Raw genomic sequence first — 22,316 nt, 5'->3', positions numbered from 1 at the left:
ATTAGGTTCTGTATTTGCAATGTAAACAATGAATTTCAACAACCACATGTGCCATATTGTAGTTCTACCTTTTCACACCATGTGAAATTTGATTTGAATTTTGACATCTAGATGGCAGTGTGATGAAATATCTCAGGCAAGCATTGCCAACTCACAATTGTTACATGCCCAACTAACGGTCAGTGAGCCTTTGGTTATTTTCACATTGAAAAACCCAGCATTGGTTAAGACTGGTGGCTGGCTGACCAAAAAGTTGACCATATATTGAAAAACCGGCCCTCATTATTTGATAACCTGACAAGATCACTAAAAACATTTCTATTATATCAACATTATTGTCGATTTGCAAAATAGTTCATACAAAATTCCCTCCCTCTCTCCACTGGTAATAGTAAACAAGGATAATAACAACATTTATACAGACCAAACAAAGAAGCCATTTACCACGCAGAAAATTAGTTGTAATGGGAGTTGTTTATTTCTCATGACCAACTGACCAAACCAACAAAATCAAGCAAAATGAAGAAAATAATAAATATAAAAAATAACAGTGCTCACTCAGTCCACACTGCCCTACTTATGAATTTTTCTGCTGTATCTACTTTTATTAGTAGCTATTATTACTGCAGTCACTGCATGCTTTGTAGTTTGTTTGTTTGCATCATTGTAAAAAAAAAAATCAAAAACGTCTAATATTAAGTCTCTGCTTTGCTGCGTACAGTTTTCTCCTTCATGATGATTGGCACTGAAAGAGCCACGAGCTTTTGATGATGCAACTGATTGCCACATCCATGCTACGGCAGGGCTACAAGGGCATTTTACCTTGGCCGAATTTACAATGCAAGACTTTGTTTAAAACAGCACTTTTCTCTCCGTTTTTCTCCTCTCCTCTTCCTTCTCCCCTTTCTCGTTCAAGACAGGACACCAAAGCACTCGAGGATGTTTATGCCCCTATCATGCACAAAATAGGGCAAGATAGGAATTTCCCTTTTCTAAAGAAAATCCCTCTATTTGCAATGATGTATGGCTTTCCTCGACTCCCTCATACAGTCTCGAATGGAATGGGTTGCAACACTACATTCTGACACATGTCTGGTGATGATAATGCATGAAATGCTGTGCAACTGAAGTCCCCAATGTTTCAAGCCAGAAGAGCCCCCTAGCAGACTGCTTGTAAGTTCTGTGGCAAACAGCATCAACTAACATGCATTCATCTCCATCCCGTTGACCTCCCTATAACTAAGGGTCCCGCTAGAGGAGACAAGCTCGAGAAAGAAACCCTATCCCAAGGTGTTTGTTGCACGTGCTGATGGGACAGTTTGGCTGTAGGAGTAGTTGCAGTTGCGAACATGGCTGCAGGGATTTAGGCTTGGCCCTTGTGTAGCCTTCATTTTTTGGGGTAGGCCTTCCTCAGTATAGAGGGCATGTTGAAGCGACAATTTATGGACCCTCCTTTAAAAATCATATGTTTATGGGAACAAAATCACTTTCTAACAGTGGAAAACCCCCAAAATGTTGGAGGCCTTTGAGCCTGACAAGATTATTGGAAAAGACAAGTAACGTCACGTCAGTGCCATGTTACCTTGTAATTAGCATTGTCATAAAGACAGACAGTAAGGATGAATCTACCAACACAAAGAAAATTGGAGCTAAAACATTAAAAGGCCTATCACTGTTCCTGTTCAAAAAGCAAGTGGACTTTGCCACCAAAAGTGATGTCCTTGACATCAAAAAACTGCATAATGGAAGCCTCCTCATCCAGACAAGTACAGATCGCCTGACTAACAACCTTCTTAAGCTTAGAACATTGGGCGCCTTTCCTGTTCAGGTTGAACATCAGCATCAACTGAATAGTTGTAAATGTTCCATTCACCACTGGGATCTGTAGAACTCCACTGAAGAGGAAATCCTTGAAGAGCTATCAGATCAATATGTGACCGCAGTTCAGCGAATAAAGACTCGAAAGTCTGGAGAACTTGTACCTACTGCTTCACTCATTCTCACCTTTAATACAACCACTCTCCCAGATAAGGTACAGGCTGGTTATTAAAGACTTGATGTCCCACCTTACATCCCGAATCCGATGCCGTGCTTCAAATGTCAGCACTTTGGGCACACACAGTCTTCCTGCAAGGCCACTACTGCCATATGTGGCAAATGCAGTGAGCCCCGAGCATGGGACAGAGCTATGCTCATACATGTGTTTACTGCAAAGGCGAGCACCCAGTGTGGCATCATGGCTGCCCCACTTTCCAAGAGGAAAAGAAGATCTGAGAGTTGGTCATCACAGAGAAAATCTCTACTGGTGAAGCAAAACGATGTCTCCATGAAAGTGTATGCACTACTTTACCTGTGCCATTCTCTACAGCTGCTTCTAATGTTCTTGCCCGTCTCAGTATTGGCGTTCAAACAAGTGACATGTCAACTCAGACCACACCGCTTCCTGAAGTAGCTCACCCAGCAAACCACTACACGCTCCACAGATAAGAAGTTCAAACAGGTTTATACCAAAGAATACTTTCTCAAGTTGACTAGCTCTCCAGTCAGGGTGGCATCCACCACTCTGAGACTTAAAGCGCAGCTGAAAGCTGCCCGTTGGACACTGAAAGCACCCATCACCACTCCCCCATCCCCATCCCCCTCTGTGTCCATGCCTGAGGACATGATAGAGGACAACACCGTGGATGAGGAATTTACAAAGGTAACAGGGATATCAAATAGAGTATGCCTTAGAAGGCCACACTAAACCTTACATCATGGCCTCTTTGTCTCCAATGGAACCTTAACAGTTTCCCCATGCATCTCGAGGAACTGCAAATTTTATTATCCGAATTTGACCCTGCCATCATTTGTCTCCAAGAGACACATTTTTGCCCAAATGAATCAGTGATTCTCAACGGATACATGCTTTACCGCACCGACAAGCTTCCTGAGAGTAGTCGTGCACATGGTGGTGTAGCAATCGGTATTCGAGATTCCATCCACTCTTTCTCACCACCTCCCTCTAAGCTGTTGCCATGGGAGTTCATCTACCACAGCCAATATCTGTGTGTTGTGTATATATCACAAGGGAGGAGCGATTGATTCTCTCTTGAGGGCCTCCTTTCTGTATTCGAACAACTTCCTATCTCCTGTGGTTCTTTTTGGTGATTTTAATTCTTACCTTCGTTTGTGGGGCTCCATTTATACAGAGCCCCGGGGTCAAATTGTCAAATTTCAGTCCGTCCTCAATCACATGCTCTGCATTGCACTTGTCCTTTTGCAGTCCCAGCCTTGCTCCTACCACCTCTTGGAGCATTCACACTGATCTCTGTGGGAGTGATCACTTCCCTCTCTTTCTCACTTCTGAACATTTTCAACACTTACGTGAACAGCTCCCTCATTGGCATCTCAGTCGAGCTGACTGGGGTGTGTTCGAGCAAGCAGTGGACCTTGAAATCGATCTTGCGTCAACTCTGCCGTAATCGACGCCCTAGATATCTTCGTGTCATGAGTCCTTGATGCAGCACATGCCTAGATTCCACATCCCAGTGAGCCTGCGAAGCGACGCCCAGTCCCATGGTGGACTGCGGAGATCAGTGCAGCAATCAAGGACCGCAATTGTGCCTTAGATTGATTCAACAGGAACCACAGTGCCACAAACCTCGAGCATTTCCGCATTAAGCATGCCCGTGCCTGTGTATATGGATGACCTAACCATTTTTCGTTGCTCACGGAATCTCCCTTCAGCTTCTCGTCAGTTCCAACTGATGATGAACTGTTTGCTTGAGTGATCCTATCAAACTGGTTTCACCTTCTTATCTGAGAAATCCATGTGCGTCCACTTTTGTCGTCAGCGTACATGCCATCTTGACCCTGACCTGTACATGGGGAAATCTTCCCTGTACTTCATAAGGCCTGGTTTCTGGGCCTCATTTTCCTTCGAATTCTCGACACTGTTCATCTTGCTGGTATCCGGGTATGTACCAGTGCTTTCTGCACCAGTCCCGTCGAAAGTTTGTATGTCAAGACATCTGAGCCGTCGCTGTTTCTGCAAAGACAGCTGCTCATTCTAATTACAGTCTCCGATGAGAGAAGGCTGGCTCTGTACCAGTTACATCCTTGTGCAACTCGACCATTCGGTGTGTGTGCAGATGAAATTCTGTCAACACTAGAAGTTGACAGTGATCTTCCTGGCGTTTCTCCACTCATTCCACCTCTCCCAAGCTGGAAGTTTCCTGCACCTTCTATCGATTTTTCTCTGACTGCTCTTCCAAAGGCAGTAACACCAATGGTTATATACCAGCAGTGGTTTTTAGAGCTTCGCGCAAAACACCCCAATTTTAACGTATTTTATACGGATGGGTCCAAGACAGTCGAATCAGTCAGTTGCACTTTCGTCCTAGACTTTCAAAGTTCCAGTTATTCACTACATCCTGCCTCCTCCGTCTAGACGGAAGAGTTGCACGCCGTCCTCAAGACACTGGATTTTGCTGACGTATTTGCTGATGTCAATGGCCTGAAAAATGTCCTTATCTGCAGTGACTCGAACAACCTTTTGCAGACTCTGCATTTGCCGAATTCCCGGCATCCAGTAGTGCAGCACATATTCTGACAGCTTGTGTCTTTATCTGCCAGTGCTGATGTCCACTTCTGCTGGGTCCCTAGTCACGTGGGCATAAAGGGGAATGGAGCAGCTGATGCTGCCGCCAAGTCTGCTGATGCAGACGGCGACATTCTTGTCCACTTGCTGCCAGCTATCAACCTGCAGAATGTGTTTTGTTGTTACCTTCTTGACATTTGGCAGGCCAAGTGGGACGCGGAGATGGGCAACAAGTTCCATGCTATTAAGCCCACCACAGGTGCATGGTGCTCCTCGTCCTGTCCCTCTCATCGAGAAGAAGTTATTCTTACCAGGGCTGGACCCTCCAATGTGTCGTGTTTGTAACGCTGTTTTAAGTGTTTGGCATATTCTTATTGAATGTGCCAAATTTGCTATCCTCAGACAGACTTTTAGTCTTCCCAACTGTTGCGAATGGGCTGTTTATACAGGAGAACTGCAGGCACTGATGAAGCAATGCAAATGGCAGGTGAAGCAGTGTGGGAACATTTGATGTTTTGAAGGAGTTATGTTCAGTGAATAAATATAATAAAAAATAATTGCATTACAGATTTATTTGGGTGTGTATGAATAGGCAGAAGCCACTACTGGCAGGAAGTCTATGATTGATTGATTGATTTGGTGTTTTAAGCCCACTTTATGCACAGGAAGGCTAATCGGGACGTGCTTTTTCTTTTTCCAGTCAACTTGTGAATGCGGGTTCATTACTTGCTCTATGATTGGCTGTTGGAAAGTTGCGGTGCTCTGATTGTGAGAATATCTTATTTGCGCTGTACGTTAGGTTAGGTTAGATTAGATTAGAAAGCAGCAAATTTGCGCTGAAAATAGGAAATAAGATATTCTCACAATCAGAGCACCATAACTTTCTAACAGCCAATCAGAGAGCAAGAAATTAACCCACATTCACAAGTTGACTGGAAAAAAAATTCACAATTGAGACTGGACCTACAGTTTAAAGTGGGATCCGAACCACTATGAGCCTCCACCGGGTATCGAACCCGGGACCCCTTGACTACAAGGTGACGACGCTACCACTGCACCATCGGGGAGGCCCTAGGAAGTCTTATGAACAAGGATGCAGGCAAATTAATGAATTCTAATGATCTCGAAGTTCAAGAGATGCCAAACATTAGTGCATTATGTACTTGCAAACTTGATAAAGATAAAGAGATAACAGATGAAGGGAATAGTAAGGGAATGCAAATTTCCCTGAAAAAAATTCCATTTCTGCAGATGAAAAGAACAATGTGTTATTGTTCCATTTTGCTTTAAAGGAGAATGGAAATTCTGAAGTACTCTATCCTGACAGGCTACATAAAACTTATTTCAGAACAAACTAGAGACAGTTTGTTATCTCATGTACTGAAGCAACTGAAGGAAGAGCAATTCTTTGGGAATAGGAAATGTAAAGCGAAAATTGCTAGGTTGATGATGAAGAAGTTTTAGGCAAAAGGTTAGAAGGATGGAAGCACATTGAGAAGGAAACAGTCAAGACATGGGCATCAGTGAGTTTGAGATCTCATGTCACTTCACAATTCTGAATTTGCAGGACACTATGGGAAGCAGAAAACTTAGTCAAATGTCAGGGGAAAATATCCATGGCTTGAAATGACATGAGATGTCACTCAGTGCATCAGAAATTGAGTTACTTGTACCATTTCCAAGGCATCCTGCAAACAGGCTTTCATGTCCAGCAAAAGTGGAACAGGAGTAGTGAGACAGAAATTTCAGAAGATGAGCCCAGTCTTATGTCAAGTGTTTCCAGGCTGGCCTGGTTCCTGCCTTCAACTCCCCTCCAACTTTCTGAAAACTGCTGTACCAAACCTCAATTGTATCTAGTTCATTGTATCAGGTAGATTATCAGAAAGCTAATTTATTCATATTTTCCTGTGAATTTAATTATATGTGTTGAATTTGAATCAGTCAAGTACAATTTCAACCACATAAATCAAAAAGTAAAACTTTAATTCCAATGAGGCATGGTGAAAATTGAATAAAATTCCTGATTTTTATTCTGCAGACATTTAGGAGCAAGAAGCAACTTTAGCACACTATATGTTTTTGAATTTATAAAAAATAATTCTGTGTACCCTACTCTATAATGCATAATTCACCACAACAATTAGGATTCCACTTCATTTCCATTCAAATTATTTTTGTTCTATTTTCCAGATGTTGCCAGTAGCGTGTCACCCAAGTTCTCAAAACTAATTGAAGAATCGGGTGGCTTGAAAGTCATGTATAATGTAGTTGAACGTGGTAACCAGTCTCAGCCATGTTTGGAGGCTTTGACACTGTGCACGGGAACTCTACTGAATATGCAGAAATGGAATGAAACAGAATGTAGTGTTTGGATGGTAAGTTCCATTTTGTACCAAGAGATTACTTAATGTAGAGCAATTTATGTAGCTATTCCTAAGCACAGTGGTAGGGAGCTTACGCACTAAAGCAGCAGGTACAAGTCAGGGAATTTCATTTTATGGAATTTTAGTCACCCTGCTATCCTTATACATTGTTTTTATTTGTTTTCCCAAGTGTCAGCCCATTTTCAACACAACTTTGCATAGTTGTGGGAATGTGCTGCTGCTAAATTTTCAAAATTCACTTTGGTCTCCTTGTGGTAATTGCAGGAGTGTGCCAAATAACATTTTTTTTTATTCTTCTTCCTTTAAATTCCATTATTGAGAGGTCCAATGTGTAAATTTCTCCTCTGCTAAAAACCTTATCATTCTAAAGAAAAAATGACTTTAGCTCTCGAGCTACAATTTTTTTCACATTTCTCTGCAAGTTTTGAGAAGTGCCTGCCTAGAAAGTGCTCACCCACAAAAGGCTAAAACACAGGAGAGGCTCTCTTCCACTATAGGTTAATATGATTAGAATAGTACATCAGAAAAATGTCATGCAGGAGAAAAAGGAGGAGTTTTATTTGATCTAAGAAGATGACACGTGCGAGTAAGACCAAAGCAGTGTATATTGTATCTGATTTGATTTTATTTCATTTATAAGCTTTCATTTAACTTTAAAAAGAAAATATCGTGGAATTGTTATATTGATACATGCAGTTGATAGCAGCATATATATACAAGGGCGATCTGAAAAGTTATCAGCCTAACAATAGAAAACAAATTTATAATTTCAAAATTATTTTTATTTTTCAACATAATCTCTCTCTTAAGATCAATACATTTATTCCATTGGTGTTCCAATTCCATTAGACTGTCCCTGAAGTGGTTTTCTGTAAAGTGTGCAAAATACTGCTCTACAGCTGCAATTGTCTTTTGATTTGATTAAAGGGCCTCCCCGATGGCGCAGTGGTAGCGTCGCTGCCTTGTAATCAAGGGGTCCTGGGTTCGATACCCGGTGGAGGCACAAGTGGTTCGGATTCCACTTTAAACTGTAGGTCCAGTCCCGATTAGCCTTACTGTGCATAAAGTGGACTTAAAACACCAAATCAATCAATTGATTTGATTAAAAATTCTGACAAGTGATGAAGATTTTAAGTTTTAGGAAGACATAGAAGTCTGAGGAACCCACATCTGGGAAATAGTGTGTATGTTCCAACAATTCATGGTTCATATCCCTTAATTTTTCCTTTGCCAAAATATTTTTATAGACAAGTGCATTGTAGTGATGAAAATTGATTTTCTGTTCTGCAAAGCAGGTCATTTCTCTTCTTCTTTTTTTTTTTTTTTTTAAATCTAGTCAGTTTAAGCCCCACCTAGTGGTTGCAGGACCTTGTAGTTGGTGGTAGGGCTTGCGTGCTCTGATGATCCTCTAGGCTATACCGGCGGTAGCATAGCTACTTTGCAGGGTCTCCCAGGCGGGGCAGGCTAGCGGGTAAAGAGCCAGACTAAGAAGCAACCTAACAGTCAACGGCTCCAAAGGCGGAAGAAGATGGATGGTCATCTCAATGGCTGAGGAGGCGGAGGAACCTAGAGGAGGAAACCTCTTTAAAAAACCTTGGTCCATCTGGCCCCTTACCAGGGATACGGTGAAGACCTCAATGGCATCTGTGGCAGAGAAGGAAACCTTCGGAATGGCAGAGATGAAAGAGGCATCCCACCCTCCTGGGAGAAGAGGGAAACCACTGCCTTGTGGAGAAGGGGAAATTCAAAGGCTAAGGGAGTAAACCCTGAAAGAAAATCCTGGTCCCCAAGGTTGGGGGTTGGGCGCTGTGCAGACAACTCATCCCTGAAAAATTCCAACAGTTACGAAACCACAATCAGAGCCTCGAAAGGATGAAGATAAATTAAGACAACCAAGGTGAAAGGATATGGACATTGAGATGGTACATGGAACATCAGAACACTTCTCAAACCAGGGGCCCTGAAAATAGTCACGGACCAACTGATTAAATATAACATACAGATAGCTGCCCTACAGGAAACAAGCTGGACAAATAATGATATATGGGAAACAAAGACACATGTTATATACAGCAGTGGCAAAAAGAAAGGAAATAAAGAAGCAGTAAAGAGAAGAATGAAAGAGAGCATAATTGATTTTATGCCTATAGATGAGAGAATATGTAAAATAAGAATGAGAACTAAATTCTTTAATGTAACCATCATAAATGTCTATGCACCTACAGAAGAAAAGAAGAATTAAGAAAAGATGACTTCTATGATAAACTAGAAAAGACAATAGACAGTGTGCCATCCAGCGATGCAAAGATGATAATGGGCGACCTGAACGCACAAATAGGCAAAGAGGAAATTTATAACGAAACAATTGGAAAGCACAGTTTACATAGATATTCTAAAAAAATTGGCCAAAGACTCATTTACCTGGCAATTAGTAAAAATATGATAATAGCATCCACAATGTTCTCCAGAAAACAATGGAGATCATGTGATGGAAGAACCAACAATCAAATAGACCATGTTTTGATAGATTGAAGGAGAGCAACAAGCATTATAAATGTACGATCATACAGAGGGGCCAGTTGCGGAACAGGCTATTACCAAGTCAAAGTAGTCTTCAGAGGATGAATAACAAAATCACAAAGAAACAAAACAGAAACGAATCAGAAGTACGATATTAAGAAACTGACAGAAAATATACATAGTGAGAGGTTTAAGAAAGAATTAGCGCACAAACTAGAACAAGTAGGCACAACCAACATGCAAGTAACAGAAGAAGTGGAAGAAATATGGAATAAAATAAAAATCAAATTAGACCAACAAGAGCAAAGAAACAAAATCTGGAAGAGCTAGGAAAAAGTGTGTACAACATATGTCATAGGAAGAAAAGAAAACATGTAACAGAGAAAATAAATAATATCAATTAAGACTTTAATCAAAGAAATACATACATAGCATACAAGGAAATAAAGAATATAAGGGAAGGATTTAAACCAAGAAGAAACATCTGCGGGCCTCCCCCATAGCACAGTGGTAGCACCATTGCCTTGTAATCAAGGGGTCCCGGGTTCGATACCTGGTGGAGGCACAAGTGGTTCGGATCCCACTTTAAACTGTAGGTCCAGTCCCGATTAGCCTTACTGTGCATAAAGTGGACTTAAAACAGCAACTCAAATAAAAAAAAAACATCTGCAAAGATAAAGAGGGAAAACTACTGGGGAATGAAAGGCAAATATTAAATAGATGGGCTGAATATTTTGAACAGTTACTGAACAACATAACCCCAAAATAAGGACCAAGAAATGAGACCAAGTAGGCAAGAAGAGTCAGAAGAATCAGAAGATCCACCCACACTAGCAGAAATTCGAAAAGCTATTCCAAACCTAAAAAATAACGAAGCAGCAGGGAAAGACAGGATACCAGCAGAAATATGGAAATATGGAGGGAAGAAGTTGTTAGAATCCCTACACTTACTCCTATGCAAAGTCTGGAGCCTAGAACATATACCAGATGAGTGGAAAAAGAATATAATTTGCCCCATATTCATGAAAGAGGATAAACAAATGTGTGAAAATTACAGGGGAATATCGTTGCTTTGTGTAGCATACAAGATATTGACAAGCATGCTTAGGGAAAGACTACAACCATATGCAGAAGAAGCATTAGGAGAGTACCGAGCCAGTTTCAGAAAAGGCAAGTCTACAATAGATCAAATACACACAGTCATACACTGGAGAAGTGTTGGGAAGAGAACATAGAAATAACACAAGTCTTTGTCGATTTTAAATAAGCATATGACTACATGGATAGAACTGAAATTGGAAACTTATTGAGTACATTCAGAGTACCTATAGATTTAATTTGATTGGTAGAAATGTTCCTGTGTTTAAGAAAGGTGATAAAATGAACTGCAATAATTATATATATATATATATATATATATATATATATATATATATATATATATATATATATATATCTTGCTCAGTATAGGTACAAATGGAAGGCCTCTGTTGCTGCAGCCATGAACCTTCGGGTTTAAGAAGGCTAGAGAGTTAGTTATTTAGTTAGAAATGATGATGCAGAACACCAAAGCACATGTGAAGATACAAGCAAATATGGGAGAGAGCTTTTCAGTTAAACAAGGTCTCAAAGAGATGGCTTGGCACCACTCCTGTTCAATCTGTCTCTGGAATATGTGATAAGGAAACTAATGATAGATACAAGAAGAACATTAGAATATAAGCTGACCCAAATAGTTGGGTATGCAGATGACATCAATATCATTGAAAGATCAATAAGATCAATTAAAGAAGTAGCGGAAACACTAGATGAGAAAGGGAAGGAAATTGCATTACAAATTAACACAAATAAAACAAAAAAATTAGTCCAAACAAAGAAAGCAAAGTCAAAGGAAAATCATATAAAGATTAGAGAACATGAATTGGAAGTGGTATGAAGTTTTCCTTATCTAGGAGTATTCATCACAGACAAAAATGAAGAGATGATAGAAGTAAGAAATAGATTACAAAGAGCCAATAAAGCATACTTCTCATTACTACCATTGAGTAAACCATAGAGCCAAAGTTACGTTGTATGAAACCCTAATTCCTGCATAATTATATATGGGAGTGAAACGTTGGCATTTAATCAGAGTGCAGCTGAAATGGTTGATTTGTTTGAACAGAAAATACTGAGGAAAATATATGGGCCAATACAAGTGAAAGATATTTGGAGAATAAAAGGCAATCAGGAATTACTTGAACTTTACAAAGATGTACCCATCTCAGCTTACATAAGAGCTAAAAGGTTAGAGTGGGCAAGACACATAATCAGGATGGATGACAGCCGAATCCCCAAGAAGGTGATGCAAGGAAGTTTTGGATAGAGAAGATCAGTGGAGAGACCCAGAAACAGATGGGAAGAAGCGGTTGGAGCAGATGCAGTACAACTGCTTAGAACTAGGAACTGGAAGAGAGCAGCCTTGGATAGGACGGGATGGAAGAGGAAGATTGGAGAGGCCATGGACCGAATACGGACCGGAGCGCCATAGAAGAAGAGTCAGTTTAAGAGATTGGAATAGTGTTGTCCAGTTATTATTGTACCCTTGTGAAGGTAATCAATAAATAAAATATCTTTAGCATCCGAAAGGAATTTGGGGGGGGGGGGGCTGAACTGTACATCTGTCAACTTCTTTCAAACCTAAAATATACCAACGAGGGTCATCTTTATTCCACATCCAATTCATACTTAGCCTACTATGGTATATGAAATGGTCACATATTTATATCTAGATACATGGCTCACAGAAAATGCAAATGGATAAGCAACAATCCTGAGATTAGAACACTCGTGACATCAGCAGACTTGCTTCTTTTACTGCCTTACAGTTTTGAGTAAAGTCATTCAAATACCAGTTTGAGTCAAAAGTTCATTCGTATTTTGACATGGGAAACAGTGAAGCCGGAGAAAAAGCCTGTGAAGCCGAGCGAGCACCTCACAATGGGCACATGACATGCATGCCAACTGGTACATACATTCACACAGGCACAGTGCAATTACGGTGGTCCATCATAGAGGTCAACAAATTACCCGTACGTATCTTGTTGTGACATTATTGGAAAGAAAGGGTGAAAGCTGCAAGTGCTGTGAGGGAATTTGTGTAGTGGAAGATGAGGGCACAGTGAAAATTAGGATGCACAGAAATGGTTCAAGCAATTATCATCTGGGGACATGAGTGTGGAAGACAAGCCCCAATGTGGGAAACTGGTTCCCTGCTACAGCACGTGACAGCCGATGCAAGCGTCAGTACGTGGCAACTGACACAACAGGTTGGATTGTCCCAAAGCACTGTAGTTCACTCTCTTCACCAAATGGGTTTTGTCTCTTGATGGCCTTGATTTGTTTCACAAGAGTTGACACCACTTCATAATGAACGACGAGTCTCAATCCATTAATAATTGCTTCAAAATCCACGGGACAACAGGTTTTGGCATCAAATTGTCACAGGTGACGAAAAGTGGATCTTTCTACGTTATTCTGCCAGTGGTAAGTAGTGGTTGTGGCCACGGCAAAAAACAATGCTGCTTGTTCAAAAGTGATGGTTTGAAAAGAATGTCATGTTGTGCATATGGTGGAATATCGATGGTCCATTGTTCTGGGAACTCATACCAGATGGCCATGCTGTCAATGGGAACCTTTATGCTGTACAGTCACGGACACTGCCGGGTTGTAATGAATGCATTGATTTTCAATGGAATCGTTACAACCCGGCAGTGTCCGTGACTGTACAACAGCAGTGGGTCCATGAAGTACCCAACATTGATGCGTCGGAAGAGAGTCTTGTTGCAGGTTGATATGATTCAAAGATTTTTTTATTACTGCTACTGAAATCCCATATTGGTCCAGTTAAGTGTACTCATAAGCAGTTCATGGTTGACAGCATCAAACACTTTGATTATATCTAGAAAATGCCTGGTTATATCTAGAAAATGCCCACACATTGTTCATTTGTGTACGGAAGTTGTTATTAATTATTTTTCTGTGAATTTATGTGTGATGGATTGTGTAGGTGGTTGTCCATAACCTTTTCAAAATGACTAAGAAAAGATAAATTGTTTTGTAATTACTCACTTCATCTTTTGATTATCTGGTTCAACACTTGAATAATGTAATTTGTTTAACCAAACAAACACATTATTAATAAACCACTACTGTAACACATAAGTACAGAAAAATGTGTCTTGTCAATACACACAATGGCAGCGATTAGGGGGTTCATTGCGAAAAACCCCCCCTTCCATTTTTGCTACTTTTTGCCTCTGCACTGTGGCATCTCAATGCTAAGCCTTGTCTACCAAGAGAAAGTAAACTGTCCTTGCCCTCCCCTCAGTTTTGGCTCCGAATCACCACTACTGCCTGCTATCAGATTAAAAATTATAGATACCCGAGTTTGGACTCTAATTAAAAAGTACAGGAAGAGAGAGAAAGACAGAAGATCTCTCTCTCTCTCTCTCTCTCGCTCCCCTCTCTCTCTCCCTCTCTCTCTCTCCCTCCTTCCCTCCTCCCCTCCCTCCCACCCCCTTCCTCTTTCCATCTGTTTACTTCCTCCTCTTTCACTGTAACCAGTAGACCTATGTAAAAATGAGTTACATCAGAATTTAGCCTATTCAGTTCTGTGTTAAGCCATGTTAACATTTTTTTTTTAAAGTATACCTTTGATTTTTTATCATTGTGAGAATAAAAATGTGCCGTTTTTTTGTGCTTTTGAAACAACTGCTCCCTTTGAAGTTTTATAAATAAAAAACTTGTGATCTGGTCATGATGAAATTTTAATGCAGTGCAGGTAGAAATGTTTAAAATACATTTTTTAATTTTCAGATTTTTTAAATTGGGCAAAATAAGTTCTTGTGAATTTTGTGTAACAACTTTTCCTTAGTATTCGGTAGTCCCACTAATATAATCTTGGTCTTGTTTTGAAGCCCTTTGCAGGTGTCTTTAAAATCCACTATCATTATCAATTCACATTGCAGAACCGATTTTACACAATATTTTATTCAACAGAGTAAAGATCTGTGTTAAGCGTGACAACACCACTCACACTGAGAGCCTGCATTTTCCTTGGTATAACAGACATTGTGGTAGTGACAGAACATGCTAATTTTTACCTAAATTTTGATGTAAATCATTTTCATGTAGGTCTACTAGTTCATTTTAAATTAGAGTCTAAACTCCATAACTTTTAATCTGATAGTACATTGCGTTGCTCTGATTGAAATTTCCATTTCTCTCTCACAAAGACAAAGGGATGCTCTTATGTTCCATAATAAAATCAGTAAGTATGAAGTACATTGTTTATGCATGTTAATATAGAAGTCCTTCATGACAGTTGTTTCAATCTATGAGGGTTTTGTTTTAAAATATTCATAGGTTCCAATATGAGCTGATCAGAATATTAAAATATTTATGTCATTGTCATTTAATCAAATAATCCACTTTTGCCACACAATGTATTATAAATTTATTAAAAATACACATTTTTCATAATTTGCAAGATATTTAGACTGCAAAAGATTTATGTGGCATCTTGTAGACCCTCCTCCCAGGCTACCTGGAACTCTGGAAAAAAAATATTGGTGGTATTATTGATTGAATTGGAATGATAGTTTCCATTACCAATGTCACTGGTGTTAGGTAATGCATACTTAGCTATAATATATATGTAGTATAACGATTGTAAATTTTCTAAAGAAAGAAAAGAATTAAAAAACTGGAATCTTTATTTGTTCTAGTGTCAGAATGATAAGTGTGACTTGAAAAGCAATTATGTGGTTCATGTATTGACTTACACTATCTCAAAGTATAAGAACCATCCTCCGATCTTCAATAACTGCTGCGACATTCTTTGGAGGTTTGTGCAAGACCCTGTCAAAGTATCTGTAAGTATGAAATACTCTACCACTAGGGTTTGTAATATGAAAATTATTTTCAAAGCAAAATAGTGACAAATATTTGAAACTGTACATACTCTTGTTTACTGATCTTGAGAATTTTAACTTGAGATCATTTTGAAATCATTTGTTGTACAAGCTACCAATTTGGAGTGTTTTGCTGAAAATTACATCACCCACATTTTACTGATATATTAAGTGCATAGTGTGACACAGTTGTTTCACTAGATCCCACTTGAAACTGTAGGTGTAGTCTCAATGAGCCCATCTGTGCATAAAGTGGACTTAAAACAAAAACTGTAAAAGAAAAGAAACGAATAGGTTGTTCTACTGTTGAGTTTCACATGTCTTCAAATGATTGAACTTTGAACAAGGCAGGTGTTAGATTTAATTCATGGCAGTGTAACTAAAATGGAAGTGTGTTAATCGTTTTCCAAAAAGTGTTATCTTTCTGTCATCCGAAGATACACTGAAGTAGATTTTTCCATTTTATGAACTGCTTGCATTACATTTATTAACCCTCCGTCATCTGCACCCTCATATTAGCACGAATGTCCCACGTGCGGCACTATGTGCCACCCTAGGAAAACCGAGGTTATTTTCATGAATTATTGATGCTAATCGATGTTGAATTACACTAGCAGTTACTGGAAATCAGGCTAAATATACATAAATGCAATCATGTCCATTTCGGACATTTTTATTATCTATTAAAAGAAATAAAATAAAAAATGAAAGTGTTTCATAGAATTACAAGCTTAGAATCTTAAAGCCAATACACCAAAACATTATTCTGGAAATAATTAATACTTTGCCATACAATAAAGGAACTAAAAAATTAACTCGCCATTCACAAAATTTTCAACGTATTTTTTAAAAAAAATAAACTTATTTTTCAAAACAAACTGAAATCGTACAACTTATGTGGGCTTAGAAAGGAACTATTTGTTCCAAAATTCTCAATCAAAATCTTAATACTTGCAGAAAAATCAATCAAATGTGTAAAATACAACTCGAAGAAACTTACAAAATATTTTTAAAAATTTTAAAATCTAAATATGTTTCTTTTACTCTTACGAGATATACATAAAAAAGCCATATTGACTCAAATAAAAGGAACCGAATGTTGCCACTTTTCAATATCGTTATTTTGACAACTAACATTTCGTATGCAATGGTTTTTGCATTCTAAAAATTTCCATTCTGAATCATGTAACACTGTTTCATTCTTCTTATTTCCGGCACATTGGTGGCTGGAATGCTATGATTTAAGATAGGAAACGTTCTCGCGCATGGTACTGAGTGCCGCCAAAGGGGGACCTGTCACTTCAAAGACATGTATGCAACTGAAGGAATGCTGCACAAAAGGCACAAACGCCTCTATGTTTTCGTGGGTATAGTGTAGATGAGTTACCTAGTGCTTTCCAGACCATTATTGTGATGGTAAGGAAAATAATTCAAAATTTCAAAAAAGGTGGCAGTTAGTGCGGAGGGTTAATGTGTTGTTCTTTTTAGCCATAATTAGATGAGTGCATGGTGTCAGTTACATAATAGGCATGTGTATTGTTAGTGTTTGTGCTAATGGTGTTTGAAGGCTTATAAAGTTAGTTGCTTGAAACTCTGAAAAGCTAATAGAAATTGTTGTGCTAAATGTGAAAATTGCAAAACTCTTGATTTGCCAGAGCCACTATCAGCAACACACTCAAGGGAATGGTGTGAGTTGCAACCTACCTACCTGTAATCTGATTTCCATTTTTACAATGGACTAATGCAGACTAATATGGTAAAAAATATAATGGGTTCCTAAAAGAAAAAGGTCAATAATCCTCCTTTTGAATAATTTCCTGGCACACTTCTGACTTCTCTTTCTACTGTGGAGGGAGATGTACCAGCACAGGAGAAGGCTTTTTGAATTATTTAAATTTATAATTGAATGCAGTATATCAGTCAGTTTCTTCAGCTTCCATTTTCCATCATGTGGATTCTGATGTTAGGCACCTTGAATTTTGGCATACATACTAATATTGAAAATTTAATTTTTTGTGAAAGAAGTAATTATGTATCCTTACATCCTAATCTCTTTTCATGCATATAAAATTGTAAAATAATGAGAATGTGCTATTTCTATGTTCCTTTTAATTATTAATTCACGGCATTTTGCACTTTAAAAGGATAGAAAATACAATGAAAATGAAACATTTACAGTTATGACAATACAAATCAATATTTCATGAATCCTTAACTCTTAAATGCCAAAGCAGATTTTCACTGAGCATATTTTCAGTGCGATTTTTTTTTTTTTTTTAAATGTAAGGTTTTAAATATAAATGTATTTCTCTGAAACTACAAAGGTACGAATTACGCTGTAAGCCTGGGATCTAAAAACACAATTTTTTAAATGTAAAATGTTATATCTCAAAAGCTATGAATGCTAATGTTACAAATTTTAGCTCATTTTGTTCAGTACAGACTAGTCTATATTGCACACTTGCTGCTGATACTTTCAGAGAAAAAATATTCTTATGTAAAAGCCATACTTGTTTTTGGAGGGAAATTTAACCCTTCCCCCAAAATCAAATTAGTCTTTACTAACTACTAATAAGATACCTCAAAGCTCATGTAGCACTCAAAACACATATCTCAAAAAAAATCCTGAGTCACAGTATGATCCAAAAATCGAGAATTCCTCGTTTTACATCCTGCCACGAAAATGTGACATGTGTCAAATCTGGCTATTAAGGCATTTAGTTACATTTTAGTATTCAGAGATCTTAAATTTTGATTGATTGATTTGGTTTATATTACTCTGTTTTTCTGCCTTTTTTGGCTAATCGCAATAATGAGGATGAGTGATGGTATGATGAAACTGCTGAAGGGACACTCACAAAGAACACTTATGTCCTTGCCGGGATTTGAACGAGACACCTGGCATCATAGCATGTTGTGATATCCACTTCACCACGGGTGTCGGTACTGCGTGCGTATGTTTCAAAGACATTGTTTCACGATTTTTTTCACCTTTCACATTCCTTTCATTGTAGAAGTGCACAGTCCAATGCATTAATTTTTATGGTGTAAGCGTTCAAGCAACTCTCTTCTTTGGCTCTATGACACACAAAATTTCCTGCAAGTGGTTATAAAGTTTGGTAGCAAACAACACTGCAGGGTGGTGTTTCCTGAGCATTTGCTTTGGATGTACCGTTTCACTCAATCGCCTCTGAAGCTGGACTTTAACTCAATCAACTGTGCCACTTTATGTGAACAGAACTGTACCTCCCAATAATGAAAGTTACAGGAATATACCAAATGAAATGAAAAATGTAGTATGTCTACAACCATGCAAAGTTTCATTGAAAATAGGTTGATAGTTCTTGAGGAAAAAATAATGATACACAAGAAAAGTAGCATTGCCACCTCACGTGGAAAAAAAATCAGGAAAAATCACTTCTAGTGTCAAGCCTTTGGGCACTGGATGAATTAAATTTGCAGGGAAGCATGACAAAGACCACTCTTTGAGGACATGTGATGCTCGTCCCCCACAATTTTCAAATCAGTGAAAATTTTTGAAAGTAATATTTTTGGGGAAATCTTCAAATATGAGTATTTCTCCCTGGAAGCCTAATTGTCGTACATAGTGGACATGTTCTTTTGTTCTCATATTACATGTAAAAGTGAAGTATGTTAGCCAATAGCTCAGGTTTAAGAGTTATAGCCCATCTTATAAGATCCATTGCATAATACCCAGAGGGAAAAACAGACATTTTCATTTTGAGCTTGTTAATAATAGTAACAATGGATATGTTCTTTTGTAATTCAAGTATGTCATACTTTCATATGTGTACAAATGAACAAATAAAGACAGAACTGAAATATATTGTGCAGTTTTGATGAAAAGTGTATTAATTTCTGCCATGTGGAGGTGGTAAATATAGCTAACAGCCTTCTCAATCTGAATACCAATGGTGGTAAACATAGCTACCCAACTGTCCTGAGCAGATTAAAGAGGATAAGTAATTGGTCCTTTGTTGAGGGGTAGTAGACTTTTTCCTTTGCTTTTACAGTGTACAATTCTAAGAATAATATAATTTCTGTTACTAAAAGTGTACACTTTTTATGGATTTTTAAAACTCGCATGCAAGGCATGATTTGTAGTAGGGATGAACATGATTTTTTTTACCAATCAGATATAAAATTCAAATCTTCATTTACCTCCATAATTAATCTACAAATCCTGACTGATATAAGTTTTGCCTTGGAGAAAGAAACTTCATATTTAGTTATTTATTTTACATAGTTATATGATTTTTACCTTGGAATTCATATAAATAACAAATTAGGAATTTCGAACATATTTGAAATTGTTACCAATAAACCTATATCAGGTGATACTGATGTAATACCAATTTACTTGTATCTATCCCATCTCTAATTTATGCTTGAATCACGCAAGGCTAGAAATCCTGCTGGATTTTCCAGTTGGACTTGGACTAGTTGTGTGGTACTTGCTCACTGTCTAGTTTTCATCTCACACAATACTTGTTGCCATGCTTGTTGGTAGACTTTTGTTCCCACATGGCATTGCGCAGATGAGCAACTTGAGGAGGAATACCTACTGCTGCTATTTTTCTTAAAATTGCCAAAATTAAAAGTAAAGCTTATGCTAGAAATTGGCTAAAAAAAAATATTTTAGTCAAGGTGGGCTCAACATGCTTGTAATGAACCCAGGTGTTTGCAGGATTCAAATACATACAATTCACAGGAATCATTCATAAAGAAATATTTTGTTCAACATAATGTGTCAAATATTTAAAACAGTGGTAATAAAGATTTTAATTATCAGCCAATTACTTCTGTTGTGTACACCTGTTATTGCTATGGATACATTCCTAAATATTAATGAACACAAATGCAGCTCATTTCTGTTAACCAACAATCGGAAAGCGCAGACAAAAAACCCTTTTCCTTGCCAAGACCTTAACTATTGCCCCTATATATCAGAAAATTTTGTATTAGTAACTTATCAATATTGGTAAATTTTTATATCAATTCCTCTCCTTATTTTAGATACTACACTATATTTGTAAAGTTTCAAGTCGTAAAGAAAATAATTATGTAATTTCTCTTTGAAGGTTATTCTGGACCAGTCTCATGCCTGTAAATATCTCACGTATTTGAATAAATATCTTGGAGGGGCAGGTGTTAAGGAAAAGTGGAAAATGCAAGCTAAACAAGATTCACTAACTGTAAGGCAGCTGTACATGTATAAAATTGGACAGTGTGCTGAAATAATGGAAAAGTTGGGCATCAGGTCATAAATAATATGACTTTAAGATGGAACTAGCTTTTCTTCCTTTCGTTCTCAAAGTTTACTATTTCATATGGTGCTACATTAGTTTTGTTTGTTTAAATCTGTTTTATTATATTTAAAAACTTTTTTAATATGTGATATAAAGTTTTTTTGTTACATGCAGAACTTTGTCACATAAACATTTGCTTTATCAGTTTTGTTTGTTTTAAAAATATGTTTTTTAATAATTGATATGCATGCTTTTTGTTACATGAAGAATTTTTGTCTTATAAATCTCCTGCAAGAATCAAACAAGTATGGGTGGCATTATTTGGCTTTTCAACTAAAACAATCAATTCATGTGTTGGCAGTTTCATAGTAAATTAATGTTACTAAATTTAGAAGGTATACTTTATGTAGTAGATTCATGCAAAACCTTGGTATGGAACAAGGGTTTTTTCCTCAAATTTTTGCTACGTCAGTTTCATTTGTTTAAATATGTTTTTAATAAGTGATATAAATGTTTTTGTTACATGCCAAACTATTTTCTTATATCTCCTGCAATAATCAAACAAAATAATTAATTACACATGGCATTGCATGGCTTTTCAACATTACAATTAATTCGTGCATTGACAATTTCAAGGGAAATTAATGTAACTGAATTCAGAAGATCTATATATGTTTGTAATGTAGGAGATTCTTTCAAAACCTTGGAATGAAGCTAGGTTTTCTTCCTCTCAAAGTTTTGCTATTTGAGTTTCATTTGTTTAAATATGTTTTCAATATGGATATAAATGTTTTTTTGTTATATGCAGAACTTTTTCCTTGTAAATTTCCTGCAACAATCTAACAGTTACATGTGGCATTATATGACTTTTTAGTTATTACAATCAACTCATGTTGACAGTTTCAAAATTAAATAATGTAACTATATTCAGAAGCAATATGTGTATGTATGTACAGTCATGAACACTTCTGGGTTGTAACGATTTCATTGAAAGTCAGTGTATTTATTCATTACAACCCAGAAGTGTCCATGACTGTACAATGTATGAGATTAAGTAAAACCATAAATAAAGCTTTTTCCTCTATATTTATGGCAAGTGGAAATGCATCCTTTGGGTTGAAATTTAGTGTGAGGACAGATTAAAAAGGTAACAGTTACAGTAAAAATGACTAAGTGGATGTACTAAATGTGTTGTGTGATGTAAAAAACAATCTTGTTTATAATTAGTGTCACTCTTTTTCTTTCTTTCTTCTGTGTAAGAAAAAGTGCATCTTCTGCTTTGTTTCTATTTTAATGGTTAAAGTTCTGGCAGCATATTCAATAAAATCATAATTCAGTTTTGGTGTTTATTATTATCATATATTTTCTTTGCTATTGTGTTACACCCATAATTTGTACTAGTTTAAATCAAAACTTGACTTCATACATTTAAACGTCATTAACATAAAATAAAATCAAGAACAAGAAGTTACCATGACAAGAACAATATACCTAGGTAAACTGAAATTATGGCTGATTCGATACATGGCTGCATACTAAAACTTCCTAATATATGTAAAAACAATATTGAATTATAGTTTACAGTTGTGAACATCAGTGTTGGTAT

General features: G+C 37.5%; 1 protein-coding gene across 2 annotated transcripts in view; it reads left to right on the top strand.

The window, feature by feature from the left end:
• LOC145984519 (uncharacterized) overlaps positions 1-22,014 on the top strand; it is a 141,628-nt gene extending 119,614 nt beyond the window's left edge. For both annotated transcript variants that reach the window (XM_083118176.1, XM_083118175.1), the window contains exons 9-11: positions 6,773-6,957; positions 15,255-15,401; positions 20,543-22,014. In XM_083118176.1, the coding sequence (XP_082974302.1) occupies positions 6,773-6,957; positions 15,255-15,401; positions 20,543-20,728 (518 nt within the window). In that variant the 3' untranslated portion in view covers positions 20,729-22,014. The remainder of the gene's footprint in view (positions 1-6,772; positions 6,958-15,254; positions 15,402-20,542) is intronic.
• The last annotated feature ends 302 nt before the right edge of the window (positions 22,015-22,316 follow it).

This window comes from Lepisma saccharinum, chromosome 2 (genome assembly GCF_977018435.1).
Source record: "Lepisma saccharinum chromosome 2, izLepSacc3.1, whole genome shotgun sequence".
NCBI lineage: Eukaryota > Metazoa > Arthropoda > Insecta > Zygentoma > Lepismatidae > Lepisma > Lepisma saccharinum.
This window is presented reverse-complemented; position numbering and strand designations above follow the sequence as displayed.